General features: G+C 33.9%; 2 protein-coding genes across 4 annotated transcripts in view; both read right to left on the bottom strand.

Moving 5' to 3' along the window:
- Window positions 1–27,609, bottom strand: part of LOC120776620 (chromodomain-helicase-DNA-binding protein Mi-2 homolog) — a 38,615-nt gene that overhangs the window by 9,741 nt on the left and 1,265 nt on the right. Inside the window, exon 1 of one of the 2 annotated variants that reach the window (XM_040107417.1) lies at window positions 25,494–25,521. The exons of the other annotated variant lie outside the window; for it this stretch is intronic. Within the exon in view, the coding sequence (XP_039963351.1) occupies window positions 25,494–25,506 (13 nt within the window). The 5' untranslated portion in view covers window positions 25,507–25,521. Of the gene's footprint in view, window positions 1–25,493; window positions 25,522–27,609 lie in introns of those variants that run through there. 2 annotated transcript variants of the gene reach the window in all.
- On the bottom strand, window positions 286–26,065 carry LOC120776621 (RNA polymerase II elongation factor Ell). 2 transcript variants are annotated; one of them, XM_040107418.1, is made up of 4 exons: window positions 25,920–26,065; window positions 11,120–11,393; window positions 10,837–11,016; window positions 286–10,101 (listed from the first exon to the last, which is right to left on the bottom strand). In XM_040107418.1, the coding sequence occupies exon 4, from the start codon at window positions 6,561–6,563 to the stop codon at window positions 2,790–2,792; it is 3,774 nt and encodes a 1,257-aa protein (XP_039963352.1). In that variant the 5' UTR covers window positions 6,564–10,101; window positions 10,837–11,016; window positions 11,120–11,393; window positions 25,920–26,065; the 3' UTR covers window positions 286–2,789. The 2 variants fall into 2 exon arrangements, with proteins under 2 accessions (XP_039963352.1, XP_039963353.1); XM_040107419.1 differs by having other exon boundaries at window positions 11,112–11,393.

Raw genomic sequence — 27,609 nt, forward strand, 5'->3', positions numbered from 1 at the left:
CTGGTTTTGTCAGCAGTTCTGCGCTTAATATTTTATGTATATAGGTATATATTTATATAATATGTATGTATATTTAAAGTTTATCAATAAATTTTCATTATAATCATGACCTCACATTAATCATAATTGCCATCGTCATCATTGTCATTATCATTACCATATTTTGTTTTTGTATTTTAGTTATGCAATTTTACGTGTGTTTTTATGTACTATATACTAAATAATAATAATTATATGAAATATATCAAATTTATTTCTTAAGTTTTTCTGTTTGCTCTATGTGCATTATCAAGTTTTGCAATTTCCATTACCATTTTCCTTCACGTACGAATGGTTGTAAATTTGCCATTTAGTTTCGGTTTTAGTTCTGAAGCAAATTCAAAATATTGTTTGGTGACAACACAAAATTGTTGTTTTTATTACAATTTCTTTTTTATTTCGTTAAGTGTATTAATTATGTATTTTAAATTAATCTCAATTACTCAGTTATTAACAATATCATTAAATACAACACACAAAAAAATACCTAAAGAAGGTCTCATAAACTATTTAAGAAAATTTCGAATTTTCCAAAATCGCTATTAACAACTGTTAGCAAAGAAGTGGAAAAAATATTAACTTAACATTAATAGTGTGCAAACAATTTGTGTAGTCACTACAACATTGAAATTTAAAGAAAAGTGTTTGCGTTTTTCTTTTGCTTAATGCATAGGCATATATCAATCATTCACCGTTCTCACATATACTACTACTGTATATTTATATTAAAAAATTTGCAACGTTGTCAATTTTTAATTGTATAACAAATAAACAGGCATAACGTAGTTTATATCAGTTTCACTATAAAAAAAAAAAGGGTTCTACTGACATTTTTAGCTAGGATGTGTTTTGAAATCATCTTTCCATTATAGTTGTTGTTTGCGTATGCTTTCTTAATTAGCCGCTTAACCGCCATGACAAAAAATTATATACATACATACATACGTACGTTATCTATGCAAGAAAATAAGATTAGGGAAGTACAAACGAAAGTACTCTAAATCAAATTAAATGGCAGATATACACGAGTGTACCAAATAAAATACACATTTTAAATGTTAAGGGAAAATTGCTTGTAAAACAATGCATACGGATACTGACTTTCAAAGACTCACGTTGAAGTATTGTCTTTATCAAAGTACAGACTTTTGCCTTGACGACAAAAATCATTAACACAAATAATTGGATACTTGGGACTCTTTGGAATCAATTTTCTTTTTGAATTAATGACTTTACACTTTTAAGATCCTTATATTAAGAAAAATATTTGTATGTAGTACATACATATGTATATATGTACATATTATATGTGGCGGCTAGAAAAAATTAGCACACTAATTCTTCAAAACAACAACAATTAAAAAGTATAACTTTCACAAATTTGCCACAAAAATTGCACAATTAGCATTATTTTTATTTACCTACATATGAATGTATGCAATTAAAGGCTAAAAAGAAAGAAATAATTAAACGAGAAAATAAGGCAAAATGCATCTAATAGTCTGCAGAAATAATATACAAAAAACTAACTAGGAAATTCCATCATTTGTTTCTTTTTTTTTGTTTTTGCATGGTTTGCTTATGCATGTGAGAGTACGTGTGTGTTAAAAACACTTGTTGTTTTAAGCTTTCCTATTTTTGCAAGCAAAATGCGTAGGATGAATTGAGCTCGATTTTCAATTACTTTTTTCAACTGCGTACTTTTATTACGTTTTTTGGTGTTGTTAGTTTTAAATTATTATACTTATGTACGTATATGCATATGTATAGCCAAATATTTAAATTTTGAAAAAGCGAATTAAACTAAAGATTTGTCGTAGATGGAGGATGTATTCGAAATACAATTTTAGCACACTCCCTCTTCAAAAACAAATTGTAACAAATAAAGAAAACTATTTATACCAAATTTAACTAATTTTTTAAATTTTGTTTTTATTTGTTTTTTTAACTTCAAATTCAACAATTACTTGTAAATTATTTAATTATTACATCTGTGCCCGCCCACTTAAACGGTTGCAATAAACATTTCCAAATTATGTATTGTACAGGTAGTAAAACGGCAGAAAAAGCATAAAACTAAAACAAATATGGGCCTTTGCCTCTTAAAACTAATTATTACACAATTACTTCTTTCCTTAAAATTTCTGCTTGCTGTTTTGTTTTGCAATTGATTTAAAAATATATTTAATTATGTATGTGTATACTATTTTTAAATGTAAGTAAATTTTTACGATATACATACATATGCGTTTCTTCTTTTATAAAATATTTTTTTCCTTTTTTTGTTATTAGGAAATTTTATTCTCTTTACACTTTCAAATTCACTATCGCATTCATTTCCTGTTTGTTTTTTCTTTTTAATAAAAAATTCCAACTTTGCGGAAATTTTGCAATCAGGGCGTATTTAAAACGATCAATAATTAATCCTTTTTATAGTAAAAAAATCATATTTACAAAAGCAATATATTTACTATATAGTAAGTATTTATGTATGTATATGCACTTGTGTGTTTTTGCTTTAGGTGTGTTGGCGAACCCTCATTAAAAATACAATGATAGCAAGAAATACCAACAAATGCAAACCGTTAGCGAGTTACGTTTCAAATATAAAACTAGGGACAATCACTGTTAGCATAAATACGCCTCGTTTGCAAACTCATTCAATCATCCGTCTTCTTTTCAGTTACTTATGCCTTTTTATTTTTATATAGGTATTATATTAAAGAAGTCTCACTCCAATAAGCACAAAATCAAAAGTGTTCGCTAACGTCATCATCATTGTTCGAGTCATGATCCGAACCATTATCGTCGTCATCATTTGAATCATCATCGTTCGAGTCTTCATCATTTGAGTCGGAAGAATCATCTGAATCGGAATCATCATTATTATTATTGCCCTGGTAATGATGGTGTCCATTGAATTGTTCCGGTTCCCGTTGCTGGTGGTGCTGTGCGCTATGTTGCTCATCAAAAGATGACGCGTGTGTTTGATTTTCCGGCGACAAATAGTACTGTTGATGCTCCTGTTGCTGTTGGTTATGGTGTCGTTGTAAGATGTTGTGTGTATGCTTTTTCTTTCTATGTAATGTTTCATCATTGTTTTGATGTTGATATTGTTCTTGTTGATGTTGTTTTATTTGATTTGGTTGTTGTTGCAGTTGTTGTTGGATATAGTATTGCGTTTGATTTTGATAGCCACTTGGTGGTGAATGATTGCTTTCGCTGCCACTCACCATTGGTGAGACACGCGCATTATGCGCAGTCGCAGCGGTCAACACATTGGTACTACCATCCACAAAATGCGATGTTGCACCTGCTGCCATATGCATTGCCGCTGTTGTGGAGGCATGCTGTAATAGTTGTTGCTCTTGTTGTTGCTGCTGATGGTGTTGTGCTGCCGCCACCGCAGCAGCAGCCGCCGCCATTGATGTTAATGTTTTATCATAATCGGTCACAAGCTGCTTTATGTGCGCCAACTTAGCATGCAAGTAATCAAAACGTTGCTTGTCGCGCTTCAATTCTTCCTCATTATTTATACGCTCATATTCGGCCACAATTTGCTCCTTAATATGCTCATAATCAGAACAACCTTGTGGCGCACGTTGCAATTGATCAGCAAGAACCTGGAAGTTGCGACGTACATCTTCTATGCGTTCCAACAGCTGGCGATACTCATCATAGTCCCGTTCAAATTCAGTCTTGTATTGGCGTCGCTGTTCAATGCTTGTGATAGCTGTGTAGCTGCTAAAATCATAATTGGGCGTTTCTGCGGCGTCTACGTCAACTGCGTCAGTGATGACGGAATGCTGCGTTACCGGCAGTTGAGAATTGCTTTCGAACTGTAGCTGCTGGTGCTGCTGCTGCTCCTGTTGATGAAGATGTTGGGGTTGGTTGTTATGCCGTTGCACTGGAGAGTTTGTGCTGGCGGAATGCGTTTGTTGCGATTGGTAATGTGTACCCTGCTGCAAGTACCTTTGTTGTTCTTGTACAGGTGGCGTAGGTGTGCGTACACCAACTCCACGCATTTGCTGTTTGTTACTTCCTGATGCTGTCGCCGTTGATGAGCCCATTGAACGTGACGTTGTCTGACTTTTACTGCTGCTACTACTTCTGCCCGCCGGCACATGATCTTCTCGTTCATTTTTACCGATGTTAGTAGTGGCTTGGATTTTTGGCGAGTATATGACACTATTACTTGACTTTTGTTGTTTTAGCTGCTGCTGCTGCGTATAGTTTGGCGACTGGTGGCGGTAGTTCACACTGCCACTACGATTGCTATTATCGCGTCCCGCTGATCTACTATTACTACTACTGGACTCTGGGACAAAATTAACACCATATGGCAAGGAACTCTTAGGCGAGCTTGCTAATGAACTACGTTTTAAGGTATGCTTCAAATTATTACTGCTGCCTTCGTTCTCTTGTACATTATAATTGCTGTTGTTCCCGCTTCCAGTGTTGGTATTATTTTTCGGCGAAATGTTTGTCGTTGCGCTGAATGTACCACTGTTTCCAGAGTGACGATTTTCTTTCGGATTACTGCTAGATGATTTACTATTGCCGCTACCGTTGTACTTGCGCGCATTATTATTGCTGCCGTTGCTGCTACTCCCACTGCAATGAGCTGTATAACCACTTCCTTGAGGATTTTCTATATTCAACATGAAATCGTCCATATTATTGAGCACATTATAGCTTAGATCGCTATTGACAGAATTCTCACTGCTTTGCGTGATGATTCTGGGACCTTGTGGAGAATAGGTAGACGTTTTAGCCGCCGCATGTTTATTGCGCTGCATTGAGAAGCTAGTGTTACCACTATTCTTATTGTTGCTAATGGTACTAAAACTGGCGCCTGCACGTACACCGCTACCTCCAGCGCTATTATTGCTTGTCGTTGTCATGCGATTAACACCAGCTCCTGTGGCCGCCATATGACTAATACGTTGCTTCTTCGGCGGAAATGGCTCATCGTACTCTAGACTAGTGCGTTTCAAACTATTGCCGCCGTTCATACCACCAGCCAGTGGCGGGGGACTGCCCGTATGAGTTGAAGTTGGACTCTGTCCCGACGTAGAACTGCCCGCATCTGAGCTAAGTGGTGGAGTTAGATTCTGAGGCTTGCGCCGTTTCAGCTGCTGCAGCTCCTGCTCAGTGTAATATGGCCAATTTTCGTTTACGTCATTCCACATTTGGCGCCGTAAATTGTACGTATTGTCGCGTGAAAGTGCAATATCCTTGAGTATATTACTTATAAGTGAGCGTTCACGATCACGTAAGCCTTCATTCTGTAAACGTGCATATAGTTCGGGCTTCTTGAAAGGCCGTAAGGCAAGTAAATGGATCAGGCGTTCGCGTATTTTACGACGCGATATGTCAGGTAACTTGCTGCCTCCACCATTAGCATTTGATGTTGCGCCACCTTTAGTGCCACCACCAGCCTTCGACCCGTTACTAGAAAACGCTCCTCCGCCTCCTCCACGTGAGAAATTGCCATTACCGCTACTTACATTACTGTTCAGCCGTGACTGTTTGCTGTTAACACCGCTATTAACTAACGTAGATGCGGTGGATTCGTTCGGCGAATTATGTTGAGTAGCTGACGCATACCCGTTGGTGATGCCACCCGCCAGAGTAGAAGAGAGCGATGAGGCGGACGTTAGTGAAGGTAGTGACGGTGATAAGTTGTTCTGAGAATATACATTGCTCGCACTACCGTTACCATAACGATTATTGGTGCTATTAGTACCACTGGCAATTGTACCCGATCCTCCTAGAAGCGTGGGATTTGGTGAACGTGAAGATGAGGATGATGTGGACAAATTAGTGCCACCAAGTTTACTGTTCATACGTTCATTTGCCCCACTGCCGCTATTGAACGTATGCTGCGTGGTTGGAGGCGAATTGCTATTCAGCGACGTTGTTAATTTACTACGACTAAGGCTACTTAAATAATTACTACTGCTATTGTTGTTGTTGCCATTGTTATTTCCACTGTGGCTCAAATGCGGATAGACTGTTGATGACGGAACAGATTTTTTTACCTTACGTCCAATATCAGTTTGATTTGGTTTAATTTCGCGTATACATTTGCTCTTCTCCGTCTCTTCGGCAATTGCCATTTTTGTACGGGTCGTGTCATAAATATCATCGTTGGCATGGATACGCATACGATAGGGTATTGAACCGAGCACATCGAGACCTTCGGAAGTCTGTTGAATACACTCAAGGGATCCCTCAATATCATCGATAGTAAAACCAAATTTACGACCTTCATTGCTGTCCAATGTGGGAAAATAGATGACACCAGAATTGCCATTGACTTGAATTTTGGGACGTTGACCATTTGTGAAGCGTTTGGTATTCTCATTATGTTGATATTCTTCGATAGCGCGATATGCAGAATCTGTGAGTTTAACAAAAAAATAGTCCTTGGATTCATCGGAGTAACGATTTTGTGACATGCCATAGTTGCCGGACGTGAGTGCTGAAGGGCATTTTGCAGTAGCGATCGAATTTGTCATAACGCAATACAATCAAACTGCGTGGGTATTATTGGTTGTGTTTAATTCAATGGATAATTCACACTCTTCAACACTTATAAGCCTTAAGTTGTTTATGTTATCCTTTTCTGACAATGAAGTACAATACTTAGTCTTTCAAATTTATTATCTACTTCAGTTACTGGTAGAGTTAGGACAAATTTACGTTGATATATATAAAAATTTTGCGCAAGTGAGTTACTTTTTTCTTTGATACTTGATGACTGCTTCTAAATAGTGCTTGGAGTTTGATTTGCGACTGTGGAAGTATAACGTTTGTTCGAGTTATGTATTAATTGTTATTTTTTACTGTAGGAAGCATCAACCGTGGAAGAGTTGTCGTTGGCCGCTATAGTAGAATTTTAACAATACAAACTCTTAGGACGTTGTAGTATTGCAGTGGTTCTATTTTAACCTCTTCAGTAGTATTTATTTTGATTATTTGTTTTTAGAGTTTTACTCGATTTCAGTTGTGGAACTTTTTAAAGTGCCAAGTTATAAATTGCTTACTGCAATAAGGTTGTTAACTGTTGAAGAATCAATGATTTCACGTGTATTTTGTCAACGTCTGCTCTAGTATTGTTTGGAGGACAAATCTTTTCGAACAATTCTTTACTTTTTATTTATTTTATAATTTGTCTAACGACAAGTTTATTAGTCCTAGTTGCACCACTAATTTTTTGCCTTTGTTGGTGCGTTATTATATTTGGCTTTGTTGTTGTAAATTTTTGATTTCACGACTTTTCTTAGACACTATGTTTTTATTCACTTCCGTATCCACTGTGAATGATGATTACGCGTGATTTTCATTGGTTAGGATCGATTGCAGGAACTGCGGCGAAAATTCTTGACGCGTCTTGATCGTATGCAATTTTATACTTTTGATTAAACCTTTAAAATGTTTTTTTTTTTCCATATATGTATAGTATTCTAGATTCTTTAAGCAATACTGCGATGAAAAAAAATTGCCTTCTTTCTTTTTCTAATTAATTCGACTGTGGATCGCGCTTTGTTAATGTGTGCGTGCGGGGTGTGCAATAAAAAATAGTCACAGACACAGGCACGCCTGCTGATCTGTTTACTGTCTGTATTAGGGGGCTTTTTCGCAGCCGCTGTACACCGTCTTATGTGTGGCCTATTTGTGTATTGGTTATGCCCTTGTTAGCTCTGTTGGTCGTCGCTCACCGCCGTCATCAACGTGATAATTTTTTAATGTTCTCTTTTATTTTTCACGGGTAAAAACTATTTTACATGCAATTACACTCGAGACATTTAAATTTTGGTTTGATTGGTACACAAAGTAATAACAATTTTCTTGTTAAACAATAATGAATTTATTTAATTGGGTTAAGGTAGGCATTGATTTTGCTGCTGCTGGTACCCCTGCTTCTGCCACAGCGATTGTTACTAATGTTTTTTTTTGGTTTATATTTGTGTAATTGTATTGGTTATTGCTGTTTTTATTAATTGTAGATTTTGTCGTTGCTTTTTGTTGTTATTTACGGCCACTACTATTATAGCTATAGCTGTAGTTATAGTTGTGGCTGTGATTGCTACTGTTGCTGCTGCTACTACAACTACTGTTGATGAAAGTACAAACAGTTGTGGTATCTGCAAGATACGTTGTACGTATCTCCATCTGTCACTGCCTACATTTGGTGTGTTAAAGCAAGACAACAATATGTACTTAGCTCTGGTAGATTTTCGCTTTGTTTCTATGTAGTATATAGATATGTGGCGACGTTGTCTTTGAATTTCAGCTGCTATTGTTGTTATTGCTAAAAGTCATTTGTGTATGATTTTTACAATATATATTTAATTCAATATGCACACACTTGTAGAATGTCAAAATGAAAGAAAAAATACAACAAAAGCAATAGCGTTGCGTTTTTTATTTCTTCTATATCTCCTGTTGTTTTTGTCAACGTTTCATTTTAATATAAGCGAAATTTTTGCTCGTTTCTTCAATTAGTTATTGTTGGACTTGCTCTTGGTGCTCTGGGGATTTTGGGGTTTTTAATGATTTTTTGCTTCTTTTGCTCTTTTCAAATTTTTTTTCATGCATATACTGTCTTTCTGCCTTTGCTTTTGGTTAAAAAACTTATCATGAATATTATTCTTGGAAAATTTTGATCAGTTTCAGCACATAATCTACGTTTCGAAGTCACAATTTTTATGGAGCACTTATTACGATTATTATTTGTACAATTTTCAATTATGCGAATTTTTTTTAACTAAATAACTTTTTGAATAACACTTCAATCACTCTCACCGCTCGATTATATGGTGTGCACGACGCAATCATATATATTATATGTTAATTTAAGTTCATTTTAAATTAAAGGTATCTTTATCGACGTCCGAAAGGTATCTGTGAAACGAAATCGAAACGAGTTGTTTTCCAAGCGGTTGCTTGCTTGACTGGCTGGTTGGTTATCGTTGTTGTTGGGCTCGTGCTGCTGTTACTGCTACTTTAATTTCAGTTTAGTACGTGCTTTGTATCACTTGTTGTTGCTTCCCGACTGCTTGCTTGTACGTTGCTGTCACTATTTGTTGTTGTTACTTTTATATTGACATATCAGCACAAAGTCGAATGAAACAAGTTTGCAATTTGTAGTCTCTAACCTCGCTCTCTCTCTATTTCATGCACTCTTTTTCTCCACTTCACTGCGCGATCATTCTCCGACCTCTTATACTCTTTCAATCTGCTCTCTCTCCCCTTTTCGACAGGCACTTATTATATACTTTTTTTCTAAAAAATGCACCCTAATCAAGCCACTTTTAAACACAAAACAAATTTAAATCAACTCTGTGGTTTTTCTTCGGAGAGAATTTCCTTTTTCCAGGCCAACAGATATTGTGATGTTCGATGTTAAGCTAATTTTTTGCTTTCCTTTTTCTTGTAACACAAACCAGTTTCTTCTTATACAGTATTATTTAACACACGAATATGTATTTTCACCCTCTCATAAAATCGATCATTTACTAAATTTTATAGTCTTGGTCCCACTACTCTCTCATTCTTGACAATGTTTCTCTCAAAAATCGCTGGTTACCTGTAAGTTTACCAGATGGGCTAATAAACACGTTCGTTGAAAAACGACGAGCGAATTATGCATTAACGAGCGAATGACAAAACAAAATGAATATGGTGTAGCGGGGCGGTGTTGGGTGTGTTGTATATAAACGTAAACACATACAAAAACGCTGAAATATCTTTTGTTTTTGTACAAATATGACTATTTTCGAATTGACTCGACCGCCCGCTTTTTTGTTGTTGTAGTTACTTTTGCAAACACTCGCTGGAACTTATTCTCAACTTCTCTCTGGCGAGAACTTGTCGATCACTACTGGTTCGTTGTTGTTACTTATACTAATTTTACGGTATTGTTTACGTATATTTTAATTTATATTTTTCTTTTACGATTGCCAAAAATGCTTCCAATCTCCACTAGTCGCTGAGTTGCCTTGTTGGTTTTGTAAATGAACTTTGAAGGAGTATGCTCGACGAGAAAGAGTTCTACAAAAAATTGCTTTATTTGTAAAAAAATGTTTGAGTAGGGGTTATTGACAGTAATATGAAAAAAATGCAATTTTTATATCTTAAACCGAAATAGCTCTGTACAAGACATTTGTTACTTCAATTGCAAGTGTATTGATAAATAACGGGGTATGTATTAGTCTATCTATAGTATAATCATTAATACTACATTTTTAGACTTATTATTAAATTAATGATTATCATTAATTCGAAATTCGTACTAACTCAGTAATGAAATAAATAATATTTCGAGAGGGTTCTCCCGTTTATTCGATTAAACAAGTCAAATAAAAATAAATATGATAAATAAAAATTTGAAGACGTCCAAGTTGTAATGTAATTTTTGTAAGTTCAAGTTTTTCTCTTGAAGCAGAAAATGAATAATAGTATCCATCAGTAGCACATTTTTTGTGTTTTTCTATGTTGGCTGATGTGTCCTAACTTTCACGAAAATAGCGTAGTATTTATTTTGTTCCAGCAGTTGTTAAGCTACCATTTAAATATGTAGATGCAGTTTATTTTGGTAAAAATTTATTAAATGAAAAACTGGCTATGGAAATTTTCCATGATTTCAAATTATGTTAACTAATTAAAGTAATTGACTTTTCTTCTAGCTAAACTATAATCATTGGAGTTTATAACACCTCAATTCGGTTTAAAAAATACATTGCTTTTTCACATATACACCGTCCAAATAGTATTTGAGCAACTCACTTTATGTACCCTTCGGTGACGTCCACACTGATACTTTGTGGTTTAAAGTGCAATTGCAACTGACGAATAATTCGGGATGAACGGAATCAAATGGAAATGTAAGATGTGTAGGGGGGTTGTTGTTGTAGAAAACTTGGCTGTTAACATACAAATTGACTCTTGATGTGATGACGAAAATTTCTATAAAATTTCTTCATTAGTATATGCAAAATACATTTTATTGTTTTGAGTTGCTTGTATTGGATTTACAGCAATATTATTATTTGATAATTTACTTGCTTACTGTATGTTTGATAAACTGCTAAATAGCACTCTTTCAAACTCAATGCCGTCTTATCTCTCTTCTCACACTCTACTTTGCCCGGTTTTCGTGAATGCAGTTTTTGTTGTTACTGGTTTGTCAGTTGTTGCGATTGAGTTGATGTGTGGCTCTTTGGTGGCGTGGTGTTGCTGATGATGAATTTGGACTATTGACGTTCTAATTTTGAATTCTTTTCCGATGTTCTTTTTTATTTCTTGGGATTGTTAGAGTACGTGTGATTTACAGTTTAAAAGTGCTTTTTAAAGAAAATATAAAACTTATTTAAAATAATTTTATCTCTGAGGATGTATATTTGTCGCTCGCCGTTTTTGCTCTATTTTACGTTGTTTCCATATGTCACTTTATCGATCTTAAAGAAAGATTTTTTTGTTTAAATGCTATGCTGTTTTTGATTGTCAGCAATAAGCAATACCGTTTGCGCGCATAATTTCTTATCGTAGTGCCTTAATGAACCGTTGAGATTGTTATTATTTGTTTATTTATTGTGATTGACATTATTTTGCACTATTTTCACTTTTTATATATTACTTTGCCACATAAACCAAAATTTTTTTGTTGTTGTCTTTTTGCGTATTCAAAGCGTTAAAAATTCGCGAAGCAATTTGTTGTATCAAATGTGAGAAAATTAGTTAACTAAACAACTGTTATAAAACGTAACACAAGTTCCGAGGCTATTTATTAATTTACTTAATGCAAGTATTACTATTGCATAATTCTTATCTCGGGTAAAATAATAAACCCTCTAAATACATTTCTATAGCAAACACGTATACAAAAATTATAAAATCCATACACATGTAAATTATGTAACTTGCCATACATTTTCTCCATATTTTCCTTTGGAAATAATTCAGAAATGTATAGGATGGCAATGGATAATGTTGGGAATTTATAATATGTTCAGTCATTTACAAAGAAATAGCACACTTCTATCGGGTGATTTTTTAAGAGCTTGATAACTTTTTTTTAAAAAAAACGCATAAAATTTGCAAAATCTCATCGGTTCTTTATTTGAAACGTTAGATTGGTTCATGACATTTACTTTTTGAAGATAATTTCATTTAAATGTTGACTCATGTGGTTTCAACAAGATGGCGCTACATGCCACACAGCTCGTGATTCTATGGCCATTTTGAGGGAAAACTTCGGAGAACAATTCATCTCAAGAAATGGACCCGTAAGTTGGCCACCAAGATCATGCGATTTAACGCCTTTAGACTATTTTTTTGTGGGGCTACGTCAAGTCTAAAGTCTACAGAAATAAGCCAGCAACTATTCCAGCTTTGGAAGACAACATTTCCGAAGAAATTCGGGCTATTCCGGCCGAAATGCTCGAAAAAGTTGCCCAAAATTGGACTTTCCGAATGGACCACCTAAGACGCAGCCGCGGTCAACATTTAAATGAAATTATCTTCAAAAAAGTAAATGTCATGAACCAATCTAACGTTTCAAATAAAGAACCGATGAGATTTTGCAAATTTTATGCGTTTTTTTTTTAAAAAAAAGTTATCAAGCTCTTAAAAAATCACCCGATAAAATTAATTATTCAAATCAGTTTTTGGTCTTATTAAGAAAGTGCATCGCAATAATTTACTACGTTAGTGTATGCCTTGACTTCTACAACTTATAAAGGTAAGCTGATTTGTACAAATACTCAATATTAATTGGGAAAAAGACATTGTTTTAACTGTAACTGTTAAATAAAATAAAAAATATGTAACAAATGAGTAGAAATTTGCATTGTACTCCGGAAAGAGGGAGAACGATTTTTGATCTACAGAAAAAGGGTAAAAATTCAACTCAAATTATCAAAATTATGAATTGTTCGAAAAATGCTATATAACGCCATAAATTTTGTTAAAAGTGATCCCGCACGTAAAACAACGGAGCATGCTGATAGAGTTGTCATCAGAAAAAGAAAGGCTGAGGTTTAAAAGGCCTTTCTGAGAGATTGAGGATGAAATAATTGAGGATATTAGGTTAAGCGTATCCATTAGACTTGTACAAAGTGGTCTTATCTTAATGATGCTTAGTTGATTCGACGAATGAGTCGAGAAAAAATACGGCTGAACTTTGCTAAAGAACACCAGAACAGCATAAAAGAATCTCTAATGTTGGAAAATAGTATTTGGGAGCAATGAAACAAAGGTGAACCGTATTGAATCTGATGACAAACTATTTCTCCGCTGCCCAGGCATATAACTACACCACAAAAACCGTTAAACACGACGTTGGTAGCATGATGGTCTGGAGGGCGTTTTCCTAGTACGGCGTTGGACCAGTGTAGATGGTAGAATGGACAAATTTTCATACCTCAAGATTCTCAAAACTACTATGGATCCATTCGAGTTCGAATCGATACCTGTTAATTGGAATTTTGTGCGTGTTGGGCACGCTGCTAAAAATGTGAAGAATTGACTCACTGCAGAAAGTATTGGACAGCGCAAAGTCCCAATGCAAACACCTTCAAAATTTATGAAGCGATGTTCTGAAGAGCTTTGGACTGGCATCGAGGAGTCATGTTACAAAATTCCTAAAGTAGGTACCAGATGTTAGTCGAGAGTTTTACAAATTGTGGACATACTACAAAGTATTAACGTTGTGAGTGCTTTAAAGCAATCACTTCGAACAATTGTAATAAATTTTCTTAACTCACGCAAAAGCGGCTTACTGTGCTATGTCTATTTCCATTATTTATTAAAGTAATATGAATGTAATTTGATCGCATTTTGATACAAGAAGATTCACTAGAAAAAAATATATTTGACAATTGATCAATTAAAATGCTTTATGCACATAATTTTCAAATAATCATAAGAACGTAAATACATACATATGTATAAATGAAAATATGTGGAATGATCTTATTATACCAAGATCGTGTCTAAAATTAACACATTTTCACTTAATTGAAATGTTTGCAAAATTGTTGATATGCATACATTTAATATTACTATAATTGTTCCATTCATAACCCCAAAACGAAACCCAAAAGTTAAAAGTAATTATTTCGTTGGAGGTTCGATTGATTCGTGTGACCTTCAGAGTGAGAAGGCAAATGTTCATAATGCTAAAAGTGTGAAAAAGATAGTTATAAGAAGATACAAAGAGCGGTAAACTCAATGAAGAGAATAATATATGTATGTTTGCAAGTCTGTATCGCTCTGAATATCTAAGGTGATATTTACATACGTATGTATATTGACAATGCTCGTACATATGCAGATGCAAATATGCACGACAGTATTAGTACAATTGTATCGGACATAAGCGAGAGAGAAAAGTGAGTGAGAGCAGAGTCATTTAGTTCAAACTCAACACAGCTGATATGAAAAGTAAAATTCAGCAAGACAAGTTTAATATTTTTTCGTTATAAGTACATATATTGTAATAGAGACAAAGTATGGCTTATGCTCAGGTTTTTAATAAATTTGTATACCTACTAACGTGAACTCACTTATTTGCAACCGTGTGTACATACATCATAGATTTATATGTACATATGTACATATGTATACAGTATGGGACTAAAACACCCCTACTGTGTTTTTTTAAAGTCTTAATTTTTGAAAAATATAACAGGACTAGTTGGACAATTATTATAGGCTACAATTATGTTCCAATACATATTAATTCATAAAAAATATAACATTAGTTATATATTCTTTCGAGATACAAAATTTTAAACAAAAAACTTTTCAAAAGTATAAATCTGAGTGGACAAAAGTAAAGCACCCCTTAATACATATTTGTTAGTACCACGCTACTTTAAAAGTACGTTATTCGTTGAAGACGTTAGCAATAAACCGTTATAAATATTATTGAGATATTTTGTAAAGAGATTTTTGCCGTCGCACTGTTCAGTTGCGATTTAGAGTTTAAGAATCAAAATTGGCGGAAAATACTTATTCAGAAGACTTTACAAATAAAATAATAAGTGATTGGCAAAACAGTTTATCTCAAAATAAAATTAGTTAAAAATATTCGGTGAATAGATCAGTGTTGCCCCGATTAATAAATAAATGTCAGCAAACTGGCAATTCACTTTCTCGGCACAGCTGAGGAAAACAGCAAAAAACTATATAGACGATTCATTGATCAAAAAGGTTTCCCAAATTTATCCACAGTCTTTTCCAATTAAATATAGAAATACTTTTGTTTACTAATTAATGCACGAACAATTAGAAGACGAGCTGTTGAGGGCGGGTTGTTCTGTTGGCGACCCGCTTTACTTCAGCAAAAAATTGAGAGGCCAAACTCATATTTGCGACAGCTCATCTCGATTGGAGCATTCAGAAATTGAATACCATTTTATTCTTAGACGAATCGAAATATAATATTAAAAAATCGAATGGCATAAGATGTCTGAGAAGGCCAAAAGGACAAGGACTCAAACCTAAGTATTATATTGCGACCATTAAATATGGCGGTGGTAATGTTATGGTCTGGAGCTCTTTCTCTGGGCTCGGGACTGGACCTATTCATATAATAAATGGAATAAGGGACCGGTTTGTTTACACCGACATTTAAGAGAACATGCTACCGTATGCTGAAAAGGTGGTTCCAGCAGGACAATAATCCTAAGCATAACTCTAGGCATTGAAAAACTTTGTTGTGAAGTTACAGAGTTGATGTTTTAGATTTGCAGGTGTAATCACACGATGTCAAATTCATCGAGAACTTATGGGAGATTGTCAATACCAAAATAAATAGGAAAAATTGTAAAACCAAGGATGAACCTTTAGAACCTGAAAAAATTGCTTGGAAGGGCATACCGCATAATATATAGTAAATAAATTAATTCCTTCTATGCCTAAAATATGCGTTTCAGTTACCCAAAATAAAGGATTTGCCACTATTTTTTAATTTTCAGATATTGTTTTCAAACCGATAAAATGGGTGCCTTAATTTTGTCCAGTTAATTTGATTTTGATTTTGTTGTTTTAACTTATTTAATTTTGAAAACTAAATATGAAAAGCTTTATTTTAATAAAAGTTAGTAAGCAACCCATTGAAAAACGTCAAAATTTTACATTTCTTTATTTTTATTGCCTGAAAACAGCTCGAGTTCGAGAGTGTGCTTTAGTTTTGTCCAAATCTAAAGAAAATGCCGTAAAGTAGCTTATGCAGACAATTATCAATACGAAATGAAAGCTAGCATCAATTATGCTTTTTTTGGGGTTTGGATGTTACTCTGCAAGTACAGTTTGCTGGAACAAATCTATGTCACAAAGCAGACTTCCCAAAACGATTAGAATAATGAAAACATAACAAAAAAACCTAGATTCAAGATAGAGCGTTGTTTTGCTGGTCATTGGGTTGTCAACTAAATAACTCTATTTTAAAAAGTTTAAACAAAGATAAAAAAAAAAATAGAATATTAATTATTTATATTTATGTCGCTAGGGTGGAACTAATATTATATGAAGAGGGAAGAAGACGCATACGCATACAAAAAACCCCGAAATGAGTGAGTATGAAGAGCTTGAGAAGTTGGCCAATAGGGTTAATGCTTGAAATTTCTACGGAAAGATGTGGCGACTAACGAATGGTTTCAAGATCGGAGCATACTCTTGTAGGACCCAAAATGGTGATCTAGTGGCTGATGTTCAGAGCATAAGTTATAGAGGCAGTGAAAGTGTAAAATTCAGAGATGGCGAACCCGATTCTCCAATCGACGATGATGAAATAGATGTTCTATTACCCGACCAGGATGAGGTTCGATTAGCCTGAAGGACAACAAAACGGTAGGAGCCGATGGATTACCGGCCGAGCTTATGGTTTTCCCAAACCCCAAAAAGGGGGACCCCATAATCTGCGACAATTATCGTGGGATAAGCCTTTTAATATGTTACTTAGCAAAGCTAAAGAATGAAACTCTGAATTAATTGTAGTTTTTGCTTTCATCCACGTTTCTTTAAGGCTTCTACGAACAGTTTCGTTACAGACTTTATTATTTAGTGCCGTGTCTCTAAAATAACTTTGTTGACTTCTACCACATTTTCTACGCTTCCCGAAAATATTAATCGTTTTAAGAATCTAAAACTATTGTGGCTCACTCTATGTATATAGTGTACTTTAACAGATCGAATCTGCAAAAAAATTAAATATATAATAGAACAAAGAAAATTAGACCAATATTTTTGAGTCTTCTGAAACGCTGTTCTTTAATGTAAAGAGAGAGAAAAAACTTTATTGAAAACCAACCGAATTTGTAGCTGGATGGCAATCTTGTAAAGAATCAGCATCCTTAAGAATTCACAAATTAAAAAAAAAATTGTGTCATTGTTTATTTTTCCTATAATTGCATATAAGTATGAATACCCACACTTTACGTCATTTCAATGGTAAAGTAAGATTGATTGTTTAGGCTTTGTTGAGGTTAAATGACTCACTCAATGAAAAGTGCGAGTATGCTAAGTGCGAATTATCGTCTAATCAAAGAACTAGGGATAACATGCGGAAAGCTAAATAAAACAAATATAATATGGAGCTAGTTACTAAAATACACAAAAAAGAGAGTAGATAGAATTCATACGAATAATAAGAGTTCAATCGACCGACTAACGAGCTAATAACCGTTCGTTAGTTCCATGACTGGCCAATCAACCTACCGATCGCTACTAACGGTCGTAACTGCATACATGGCTCACAAGTCGTTCCAACTTAATTCCATTTTTTGGAAGGGGCTACAAGGCTATAAAAACGTTAGCCATAAAAAAACTCAAACTATTTAAGTAAAAAATATTACATACTTAGTTACGCGCTCGCAAATAGGTGCGGACATACCAAATACCGTCGAGTATGAAGATCTACTGCGCTCACTAAAACATACGGTATACGAAAACTAACAAAATAAGATATGTTAAAAACGATAACAATTACAAAAGTATTGCACCAATTACCCTAAAGCTGCATTCGAAATATAATTTAAGCTTTATGCGAAAGAGTTGGCATACAGGAATGGAAAAAAATATAACAAAGCGAAATGCGAAAAAACAAGTTTTCAAGCTAAGACAATTCGAAGCAAAGCTCGACGAAGAAACAATTTAACAAAAAAAAAACTGAACAAGGAAATCAGTAACCAAACAGACTACCTGACAGCCAGCCAGTGAAATATATAAATCCATTTGCTTTATATATACAGTCATGGACAGAGAAATAGCCGTCTTTGAGCATTTATTATTAATATAAACAGAAAACAACTTCATTTTCTCAATTGGTATAACATAAATTGAGGAATAAGAAGTTATAAATCTGCAATTAAAATATTAGTTTTTTTTCAATAGTTCTTTTTTAAAATATTATTGAGTTTCCAATTGCGTATTCTGATCTGAACATAGAAATACGGAATGCCGCTTCAGCGAAAATTTATTGTTTGAAATGCTATTGCTTTTAAGCACTCGCAACGTCAGTACTTTGTAGAATGTCTACAATTTTTTAAAATTGCTTCTTCAATCTGTGTCCAAAGTTCTTCAGCACTTTCAAATTTTAACTTAGTAATCTACATATTTTAAAAGGACTTTGCGTCGCCCAGGTATGAGGTACTTTCAGCGATGAGCATGCTCACATTTTAGCTGCGTGCGTTAGATCATTATCTCCATAAAAATCTAATTCACAGGCATCGATTCGAAAGCGAATGGCTCCATAAAAATTTGGAGAATGTTGAGGTGTGAAAATTGGGTCATTCTGCCATCTAAGTTGTTGATGTTGTGGTAAGGGTTATCCAGGTTGTCGTCGACGTCACGTAGCGGGAGGCCCAGGAAACGTGCTGTTTCGACAGGGTCGGGCCAAAGGGAAAGGAGTGTTAGATGAGTAGGGTTGGCAGGATATGCAAAGAGGTGGCATGCGGAGACTCGTTTGAGTTGAAGAATTAGAATGTTGTAATTCCACCATCTATCTCCACTAATGGTTCAAAATCGTAACAAGAAAACGCTACTACCGCCGTCCTAAACGGGCGATAAAAAAAATGGTTTTCGGATCCAATTCGATTGACCTTTGTTTCATTGCTCGCAAGTACTATTTTCCAACATTTCAGGTCCTTTTCTAAATGTTCTTTAGCAAAGTTCCGCTGTGTTCTTGTTTCTTTTGGACAGCAGTGTTGTTGTTGTTACTGTAGTGGCAGAATTCTGCCGAGTTGACAGTCCGGATTCGTTCCGGTTACGTGAAACCGACTGTCGGGGACCGGTACATTGGACAGCAATGTCTTTTTTTCTCGTCCAAACAACTGTGCATCATCTACAGCATACATTAAAACCTCATTTTTTTCAGCAATAATATCTCGGGAACATATAAAAGCATCAACTTTTCTTTTTCTGATGATGGTTCGTTTCTATCATTTTTTTAATTTGAATTATTTAATTTAAAAGTGCCCTATTTATTTGTCCATGACTGTATATATTGTATTTACATACTTATATACGCACTGTATTATGGTTGGTGAATATAAGTAGTTTCTATTCGTATAGCAACTGCGATGGTGACTGGCGTTGGCTTTGGGGTTTTGGTTTAAGGTTGTGCTGCATATGTATGACCGTTTTTTATCTTTATGTTAATACATACTACTTGTACACATGTGGAGCCATTTAGATACACATACAAATATAACAAGATGTATACATACAGACAAGTACGTAGCTCTATATGCAAGTGACAAATGTATAATCAACTACCGCACTGGCAGCACACCACAATCGAAAACGAAGAATTAGAGCATGAGCATTAATAAACAACTGTTATTATTTGAATAACGAACTCTATTTACATATATAGTTTTGAATTTTTGAATTAACTAATATGTTAAATAACAAATTTTACAAAAATGATGACCTGTCAAATTTCAAATTTATTCCCGATGTCAACTCACAGTTAGTTGTTTTATTTAAAGTTAACTCAATCTTGCCGCAATGAAGCATAGGCACATACTCCTATATTCCTTAATAATTCCATTATAGGTGAAATCTTCGTATATAAAAAAATTGTCTGGAATCATGTAATGCCTTTAAATATTAGTTAATTTGAAATTTTTCAGACAACCAGACGGATTTGTTTCATATACCCCTTTACGAATTTTACAAACGAGTTAATTTCCAATTTAAGAATTTTAATTAGAAATATAAAATCTGCTCGATTAAATAAAGCAACTCTACACACAATAATTTAACGTAAAAATATATAAATTATATATATGTATAAAGATTTGATTTTTACATATTCCTTTGCTAAAAATGTCAAGAACTATTTTTTAATTTGTATATAAAACTGAAATATAGGAAACGTGTGATATTATTTGATTATGTTTGGCAATAAATAAGTATAACTCAGATTAGAATACCCTCAACAGGTTACATATGTATGTACATATATGTATGCATTAGTTCGTATTTTTATCCATGGGTCTGGACTTTCATAGGATTGTCCCAATGGAATAGCTGAAGACCATCGAATTAATTTACAATGCAGAGCACTTATGACCCAAAATGGAGATGATAGGAACACACTGAAAAATAGGTGAGCAAGCGAAAGAAACCACAACAAGAGCAGCCAAATTCCACTACGGAATCAAAATCTATGTGGATTCATACTATTAAGTGTATGACCAAATACCATAGACCAACTAATCGACTGACAAAACGACGAGCAAGCAATTCACTCACGTTATTCGGACTGGGTCGAATTTGCTACATATTTTCTTGTTGTTTTGAGCTGATTGCATACTTGCACAGAAGTTCCAATGAACGAACGACCATAAAAACAGACTGACGACAAATGTACGGATAGACGCCAGTTTTAATGTGTAGACGAATTGCTTTATGAATGCTGCATCGTCGTCGCACAAACAATACTTTCACTTCTTTGCGTTTTTATTTCGAACATTTTTTCTTTTTGTAATTTTATTTGTAATTCTTTTTCAGCTTGTTTTACTAGATTGCTTTTCGTTTCATATATGTACTTTACTTTGCAACGCTGTTGCTGTATAATTTTATATATATTTTTTCTTCAAATTCAGCGAATACAAATTATGTCTCGCGTATTCAACGAACGGTATAGATACCATACCAAAAGCAGCAATAACAACAAACAACACAGCAACCACAGTGCGTTTTTTTAATTTACTTTGGCTTTTTTCTGCTATATCTGCCTACAGTAATTTATAATTTTTGCCAATTCCCGATGAAAATGTAATTTTAGTATATTTTTTTGACCGATTGCATTTCATTATATATACTACATATATACATATGTACATGCAGGTGTATTTACGTACAAAGACACACGTTTCATCTTCTCTTTCTGCTTTTTGGTGTCATTTGTTAAAATTAATATAAATATGTGAGCACAAGGTAAATGAATTCTTAACCCGTGAGAGCTGTGAACTCGGGGACGATAAATGCTTATCTACCACTTCCACTTCAAATAATTTATTACCAATTATATTACGAACTATTTTAGAAATAAAAGCAGTCTAGAAATTTTAAGTATTATTTTGCGTAATGAAACTGTGGTTTAAATAATTTTTAATATTAATGTGAAAACTAAAAGAAGTAAATGTCGTACTAAATTCACCTATTTCTATCTAAGTTAAAAAAATATTTACTTTTAGCTTACAAAAAGCTAGGAACTTAAAATTTCGGATGTTTTCTATTTTACACCAATATACCAGTTGAATATAAAAACATGGACAATTAAAAATACGTGAGCAACATACAATATGTATGTACATACTTATATTATATTTAACACACAGTTCAATCTAACAAACTTTGCTTTATTATTTATACTACCGGAATCATTCCTAATTAGGGGTTAAGCGAAATTAGCTACTTCTATAGATTATGTAATGGACTTTTATCTTTGCTTTAATAATCATCTTTAATATATTGTTTAATTATTAATTTTAACAAGCACTCTTCATTATAAAAGCGAACGAGTATTAAATGGAAGTGCAAAAACATACATACAGAATCATTGAGATTTACTAGAACTGATCATAAGAATAGGGATTTATTTCCCATTTATAACGAATTTTATAGTTCTATTTTTACCTTTTATATCCACTAAAACCTCCCTAACTCGTTTCTAACCATTTTATTTATATTAAATAGTGCAAAAATAACTTTTGTTCATTTATTGTTGTTCCTACAATAACGTATGCATTCTACCTAATAATCAGTGCTACCTTACGTTCATATTTTACAGAAGAACCTAAAGAAATAAAGAAAACAAATAACACCCCAATGACAGGAAATATATAACACATTAGTTTTCCGCATAGAATTCCTTTTTGCATTGACGGCCTTCGTCTGGGCTTCAAAAAAATAACCCTCGCTCGGACCAACACCTGGGTGTGCTCAGTTTTTTTGCATTGAACTCCTTTTTGCGTTGGGGGCCTTCGGCCGCGCTTCAAAATAATAACCCTTGGTCGGGATTTATACCGATCCAATACCGGGATTTATCAAGATAATGAGAATTCAGAAAGATTTTACATTAATCATCACACGATAATGAATTTAGTTATGACGTCATAATCATTCTTTTTTCTTATTTTATTCCATTACAAAATATGGTAACAGTAATTTTTTGCTTGTTTACAACCATTTTCTTATTTTATGAATAAATGGATATTAACTAAAGTTTGATATGGAATTAAAGTTATTTTTGCACTATTTAATATAAAATAAATTATTTGAAACGAATTAGTGAAGTGTTAGTGGATATAAAACTATTAAATATAAGTGTAAATTGCATTATAAATCGGAGAAACACGCATAGATGATATTTTTGAACTATAAATGCAAATATCGCAAAAACCATAAGTCAGCGGCAACTATATGTACATATATACAGTGTCGGACAAAACTCATTGGACTAACACGAGTGTCTCATATATTCCATCATAACTTTTTACATAGATGCATTAAAAGAATAATTTTTTTTGCAAAAGAAAGATCGCATATTCTACATTAAGAAACAATGAAATTTTATTTTTCAATTTTTATGTAAGATTTATAAATTATAACAGAAGGGAAAAAAGCAAAAAATTCGTGCGACATAACTCATTGGACTAACACTTTGTATATCGTTATTTCGACTTCCAATGAATTAATTTGCCGTTATCTGGCGGGGAAAGAATTTTGCAGGTAATTACAATTATAAATCGTAGATCACTCGTCTCCGAATTGTTTATTTTAATGAGAACGGGTGTGTTGTGAAATATTTAAACTTTTCCCGAATAATGCTACTAAAAAATTATTTTAGTTAAAAATGGTTTTGAAAACACGTTCAGCTGAACTTAAATTATTAATTTTAAGGGAATTCTCAAAAAATGTGCGGTAAAGGAGCTTTGCAAAAATTATTCTCTGGGGAAATCAACTGTTTCTGCTATTTTACGCAAGAACAAAGCTGAAGAAACCGTTACAAAACTTAATATTGGAGGACGTCCTAGAGTATATTCGGTAAAGGATGACATGCGAATAGTGGGCGAGTTTAAAAAATATCCAAAGATATCAGCAAAAAAAGTTGTAGATAGCTTACAACTTAGAGTGAGTATGCGTACAGTACAACGACGCGCCGGTGATGCTGGTCTTTTTAGCTTCCGTGCTGCGAAAAAAACCATAAAGTATTTCCCAAAAAATCGGTCAGCACATTTGGACTTTCCGAAAAGCATTTCAATTGGTCTTTAGAGCAATGGAAGTCGATATTGTTTTCAGATGAGTCCAAATTTAATTTGCAGATCTCAGATGGAATGACAGGTGTACGAAGACCAACAGGAAAGCGTTTATACGTCGACATTTGCAGGGTGCAGCAAATCATGGTGGGAGTAATATAATGGTGTGGAGATGCTTTTCTGGTCAAGGAGTAGGACCTATTTACAGAATAGAAAGGAATATGGACGGGTTCCAATATAAAAATATACTGCAAACCCAAATGTTACTTCACGCTATCTAAAAAATGCAGCCTGATTGGCAGTTTCATCATGACAATGACCCCAGACACACCCTCAAAGTTGTGAAGGATTGCTTTTTGGAATAATAAGTTTATATTATGAGATGGTTCGACCAGTCTCCTGATATGAACCCGATTGAAAACTTATGGAAAATTGTCAACAGGCAAATTAACAGGGAACAGGTTCACGGTTATAAAAACAAGCTATTTGATGCCTTAAAACGAGCCTGGAATGGAGTAAATGAAAAACATATTAGTAATTTAATTTCATCTATGCTTAAAAGATATGCTGTAATCAAAAGAAATAACGGCTACTCAGTAAAATATTAAATTAAAACTAATTTATTTTCGTATTTAGCTAAAGTCCAATGAGTTATGTCGCACGAATTTTTAACTTTTTTCCATTCTACTATAATTTATAAATCTTACATGAAAGTTGAAAAATAAAATTTCATTGTTTCTTAATATAGAATATGTGATCTCTCTTTTACAAAAAAAAATATTCTTCTAATGCATCTATGTAAAAAGTTATGACGGAATATATGAGGCACTCGTGTTAGTCCAATGAGTTTTGTCCGACACTGTATATTCTTGATCTAGAGGACCTCCTCTATCCGTACAAACCCATTTTAACCCCGAAATCGGGGGATGCTATTTTAAATCGCAGCCAATTTTTTTAACAATGTTTCAGAATGGTTACTGTAAATTTCAAAATCACGCTTGGGAGACAAGTTTATCTTATGAAAAATCCAATCTTTGATTTGCCATAATAATGTATCATTAAATATTATAAACACATTCAACAAAATTCACACAACCAGTATAATGACCATATGCTTGCTCATTACAATTGAAACGGGAAATCCATAGTTAATAAGAACTAAAAATAATATAACCTTTGAGAATTCTTTCTATATTTGCAAAATAATGATTCACAATAATTTAATTAATTTTCAGCACATTTTTAAAACTTATTGGAAATTTTGAGGCATTTGCACATTTATATATAAATATGTATATATGAAAGTAAAATGTCTGGCATATTTTCTACCCCTACTCTCACAAGGTGGTGAAATCAGCCATATCGGCTTTAATAGCAGTCCCTATACTTAGTATACCTTTTCGCTTGACTTCTAAGAATTGCCACACCCCCTAGTCAACATCCTAATCAAAATATGTTAGAAATAAGAGATTTTTAATCCAGGATATCTATTTTCGAATTGTATTATTTTTATAGTCACAGTTAAAAAGTTGAAGAATCGTGTCGAAACGAGGCAAACAAGAGACGGGCAGAAGACGACTTTGTGAGACACGAGACGACGAGCGATTTTGCACGAAACACTAGGAAACACATATGTATAAGCAGGGTGACACAAACAACTACACATACCACGACGGCACATCTGACAGCGACTACGGCGCGTTTGTTAACGGTTGCGACTTTGACAACGACCACGACAATAAGATAAAGTCACGGAAGCAGAGACTCAAGCGGGAACGAGACGGTAGCAACATAAGCGAATACGACTACATGCAAATAACGAGCGAGCGACAACAGTAAGAAATTATTACGAAGAAAAAGTTTCGAAATGTATATTTTTATATATGGATAAACTTTTAATTTAATTTAACAGCGTTTTTCTGTAATTTGTTTGTCCTTAAAAACTTTATAAAGTGCTTTTTCTCTAGAGCACACACATTTTCTCTTTACGTTTTTTCGCTGTCTTAAAAATTCACAATTTTAGAATTAATCACTACACTGTTTCATAAACGCTAAATTTTCACTCGCAATCAAAGTTTTAATATCATTACACACCTTATTAGCTATTTACGCGAATAAAAACGCAAATTTTAAGGAATTTATGGATATTTTCACAATCAAGTTCCCCAAGTCGAAATCAGAAATCACGTCATGGCTGCCACGTCCAAGCAACAATGAATCGAAAAATACTCACAGCGGCCCACTTCACTCGTTACGCTTCACTCACTCACACTAACTCGCTCGCTCGCTCGCTCGTTCAACTACTGTAGGACTCGCTAGGGGATGCTGTGATATATGAAACACCTTATTCCAAGCATGTGTATATGAAAACAGTCGTAACTCAAAGTGCTTGGGAATTCACAAAAGCAAAGAGCCACCACCAATGGGTCATAAATATCAACAAATGAACTAAAAAAAAGGAAAGTCCGTTGTAAATGTTGAATACTTGCACTTATTAATCTGACAAATGACACAAAAGCCGGAATAATTGGGATTTTGGAACAACGTTGAGTGTACGGCTATATTGCTTTGCAAGCGGGTTGCTGCGCATGTTAAGACTTCGTGTTAATTTCGCTTTGAATACTTAAGAGTGTAAAAGAGCCAACACTAGCATATTCGAAATGATCTCCGGCTCAACTTAATACGAAAAGGTAACAGGTATATAGATATGGCATGCAACAGCATGTTAAATTGTCAATCAAAGAGACGACGGAAATTATTCGGTAGTATTGTGATTCATATATGTACATACATAGTAGGTGTTCCCAAATTAACAGAAAAACAGAGTTTTTATATAAGACAATAAAAAAAATATGCCGTCAATAAACAAGACCTTCAAATAATAAATAACCTTTAATTTGTATGCTCAGTTAGTCAAATCGAAAAATAGAAGTAAAGCTTTCAATGTATGCTCATATGTAGATACTTACATACAAACATATATTTTGAAAATCATCACCCAACTCTCTGCTCAACTATTCAGATTGACAACTACGCTTGTATAATATATAAGAATATATTTCGTGATATTTCCATTCCAACCGTTTTGACACAATCATTTTATAGACGGAGAACAGCTTTCCATTGCAACTCTCACAATTGTTTACCATTTCAAGATATTTGTTATCACTAAGAGAACGAAACGAAATTGTTCCAATTACCGAATTTCTCCTTATGAAGGAATGTTCATTATTGGGAACGGTACTGATGTAATACGAATAAAAAAAACATGTATTAGGGAGGAGATATCACATCAAGTGGCTTTAGTTAAGTACCAAGTTAACAGATAAAATAAATTATTATCAAAGGAATACCGAATAATGGAGCAGGATTGAACCTCTTTTATTAAATTATATGTGTCAAATAAGTATCGAATTACCGAACAAAATTAAAATAGTTTTATTAAAAAGATTCTCGTAAAGATTTGTTAAGAGGATGGATGTATGTATGTACATTTTAAATTATGTACACAATAAATATTTTAATTTATTGCCACTTTTAAGAATTTTATTATAAATTCGAGTTACCTTGAGTAACGAGGGTAGACATCTACTATTCATTATTCAGACTTGACCATGGCATACCAAACTTATGTCTTGAATACAAAAGGCACATCAAATTATCTACATGTTAATTTAAACCTCTTTCTGTACAGTCATATTTCCAGAGCTTTCGTTTGATGACCTCGAGGGGTGGCAATATCTAGCCAAACTTTCATCAAACTGGGTTCAGTGAGCTACTACAA

Source organism: Bactrocera tryoni, chromosome 5, assembly GCF_016617805.1.
Source record: "Bactrocera tryoni isolate S06 chromosome 5, CSIRO_BtryS06_freeze2, whole genome shotgun sequence".
NCBI classification, from domain to species: Eukaryota; Metazoa; Arthropoda; class Insecta; order Diptera; family Tephritidae; genus Bactrocera; species Bactrocera tryoni.

Coding starts and splice junctions, on each gene's coding strand:
- LOC120776621 (XM_040107418.1), bottom strand. CDS start 6,563: ATGACAAATTCGATCGCTACTGCAAAATGCCCTTCAGCACTCACGTCC.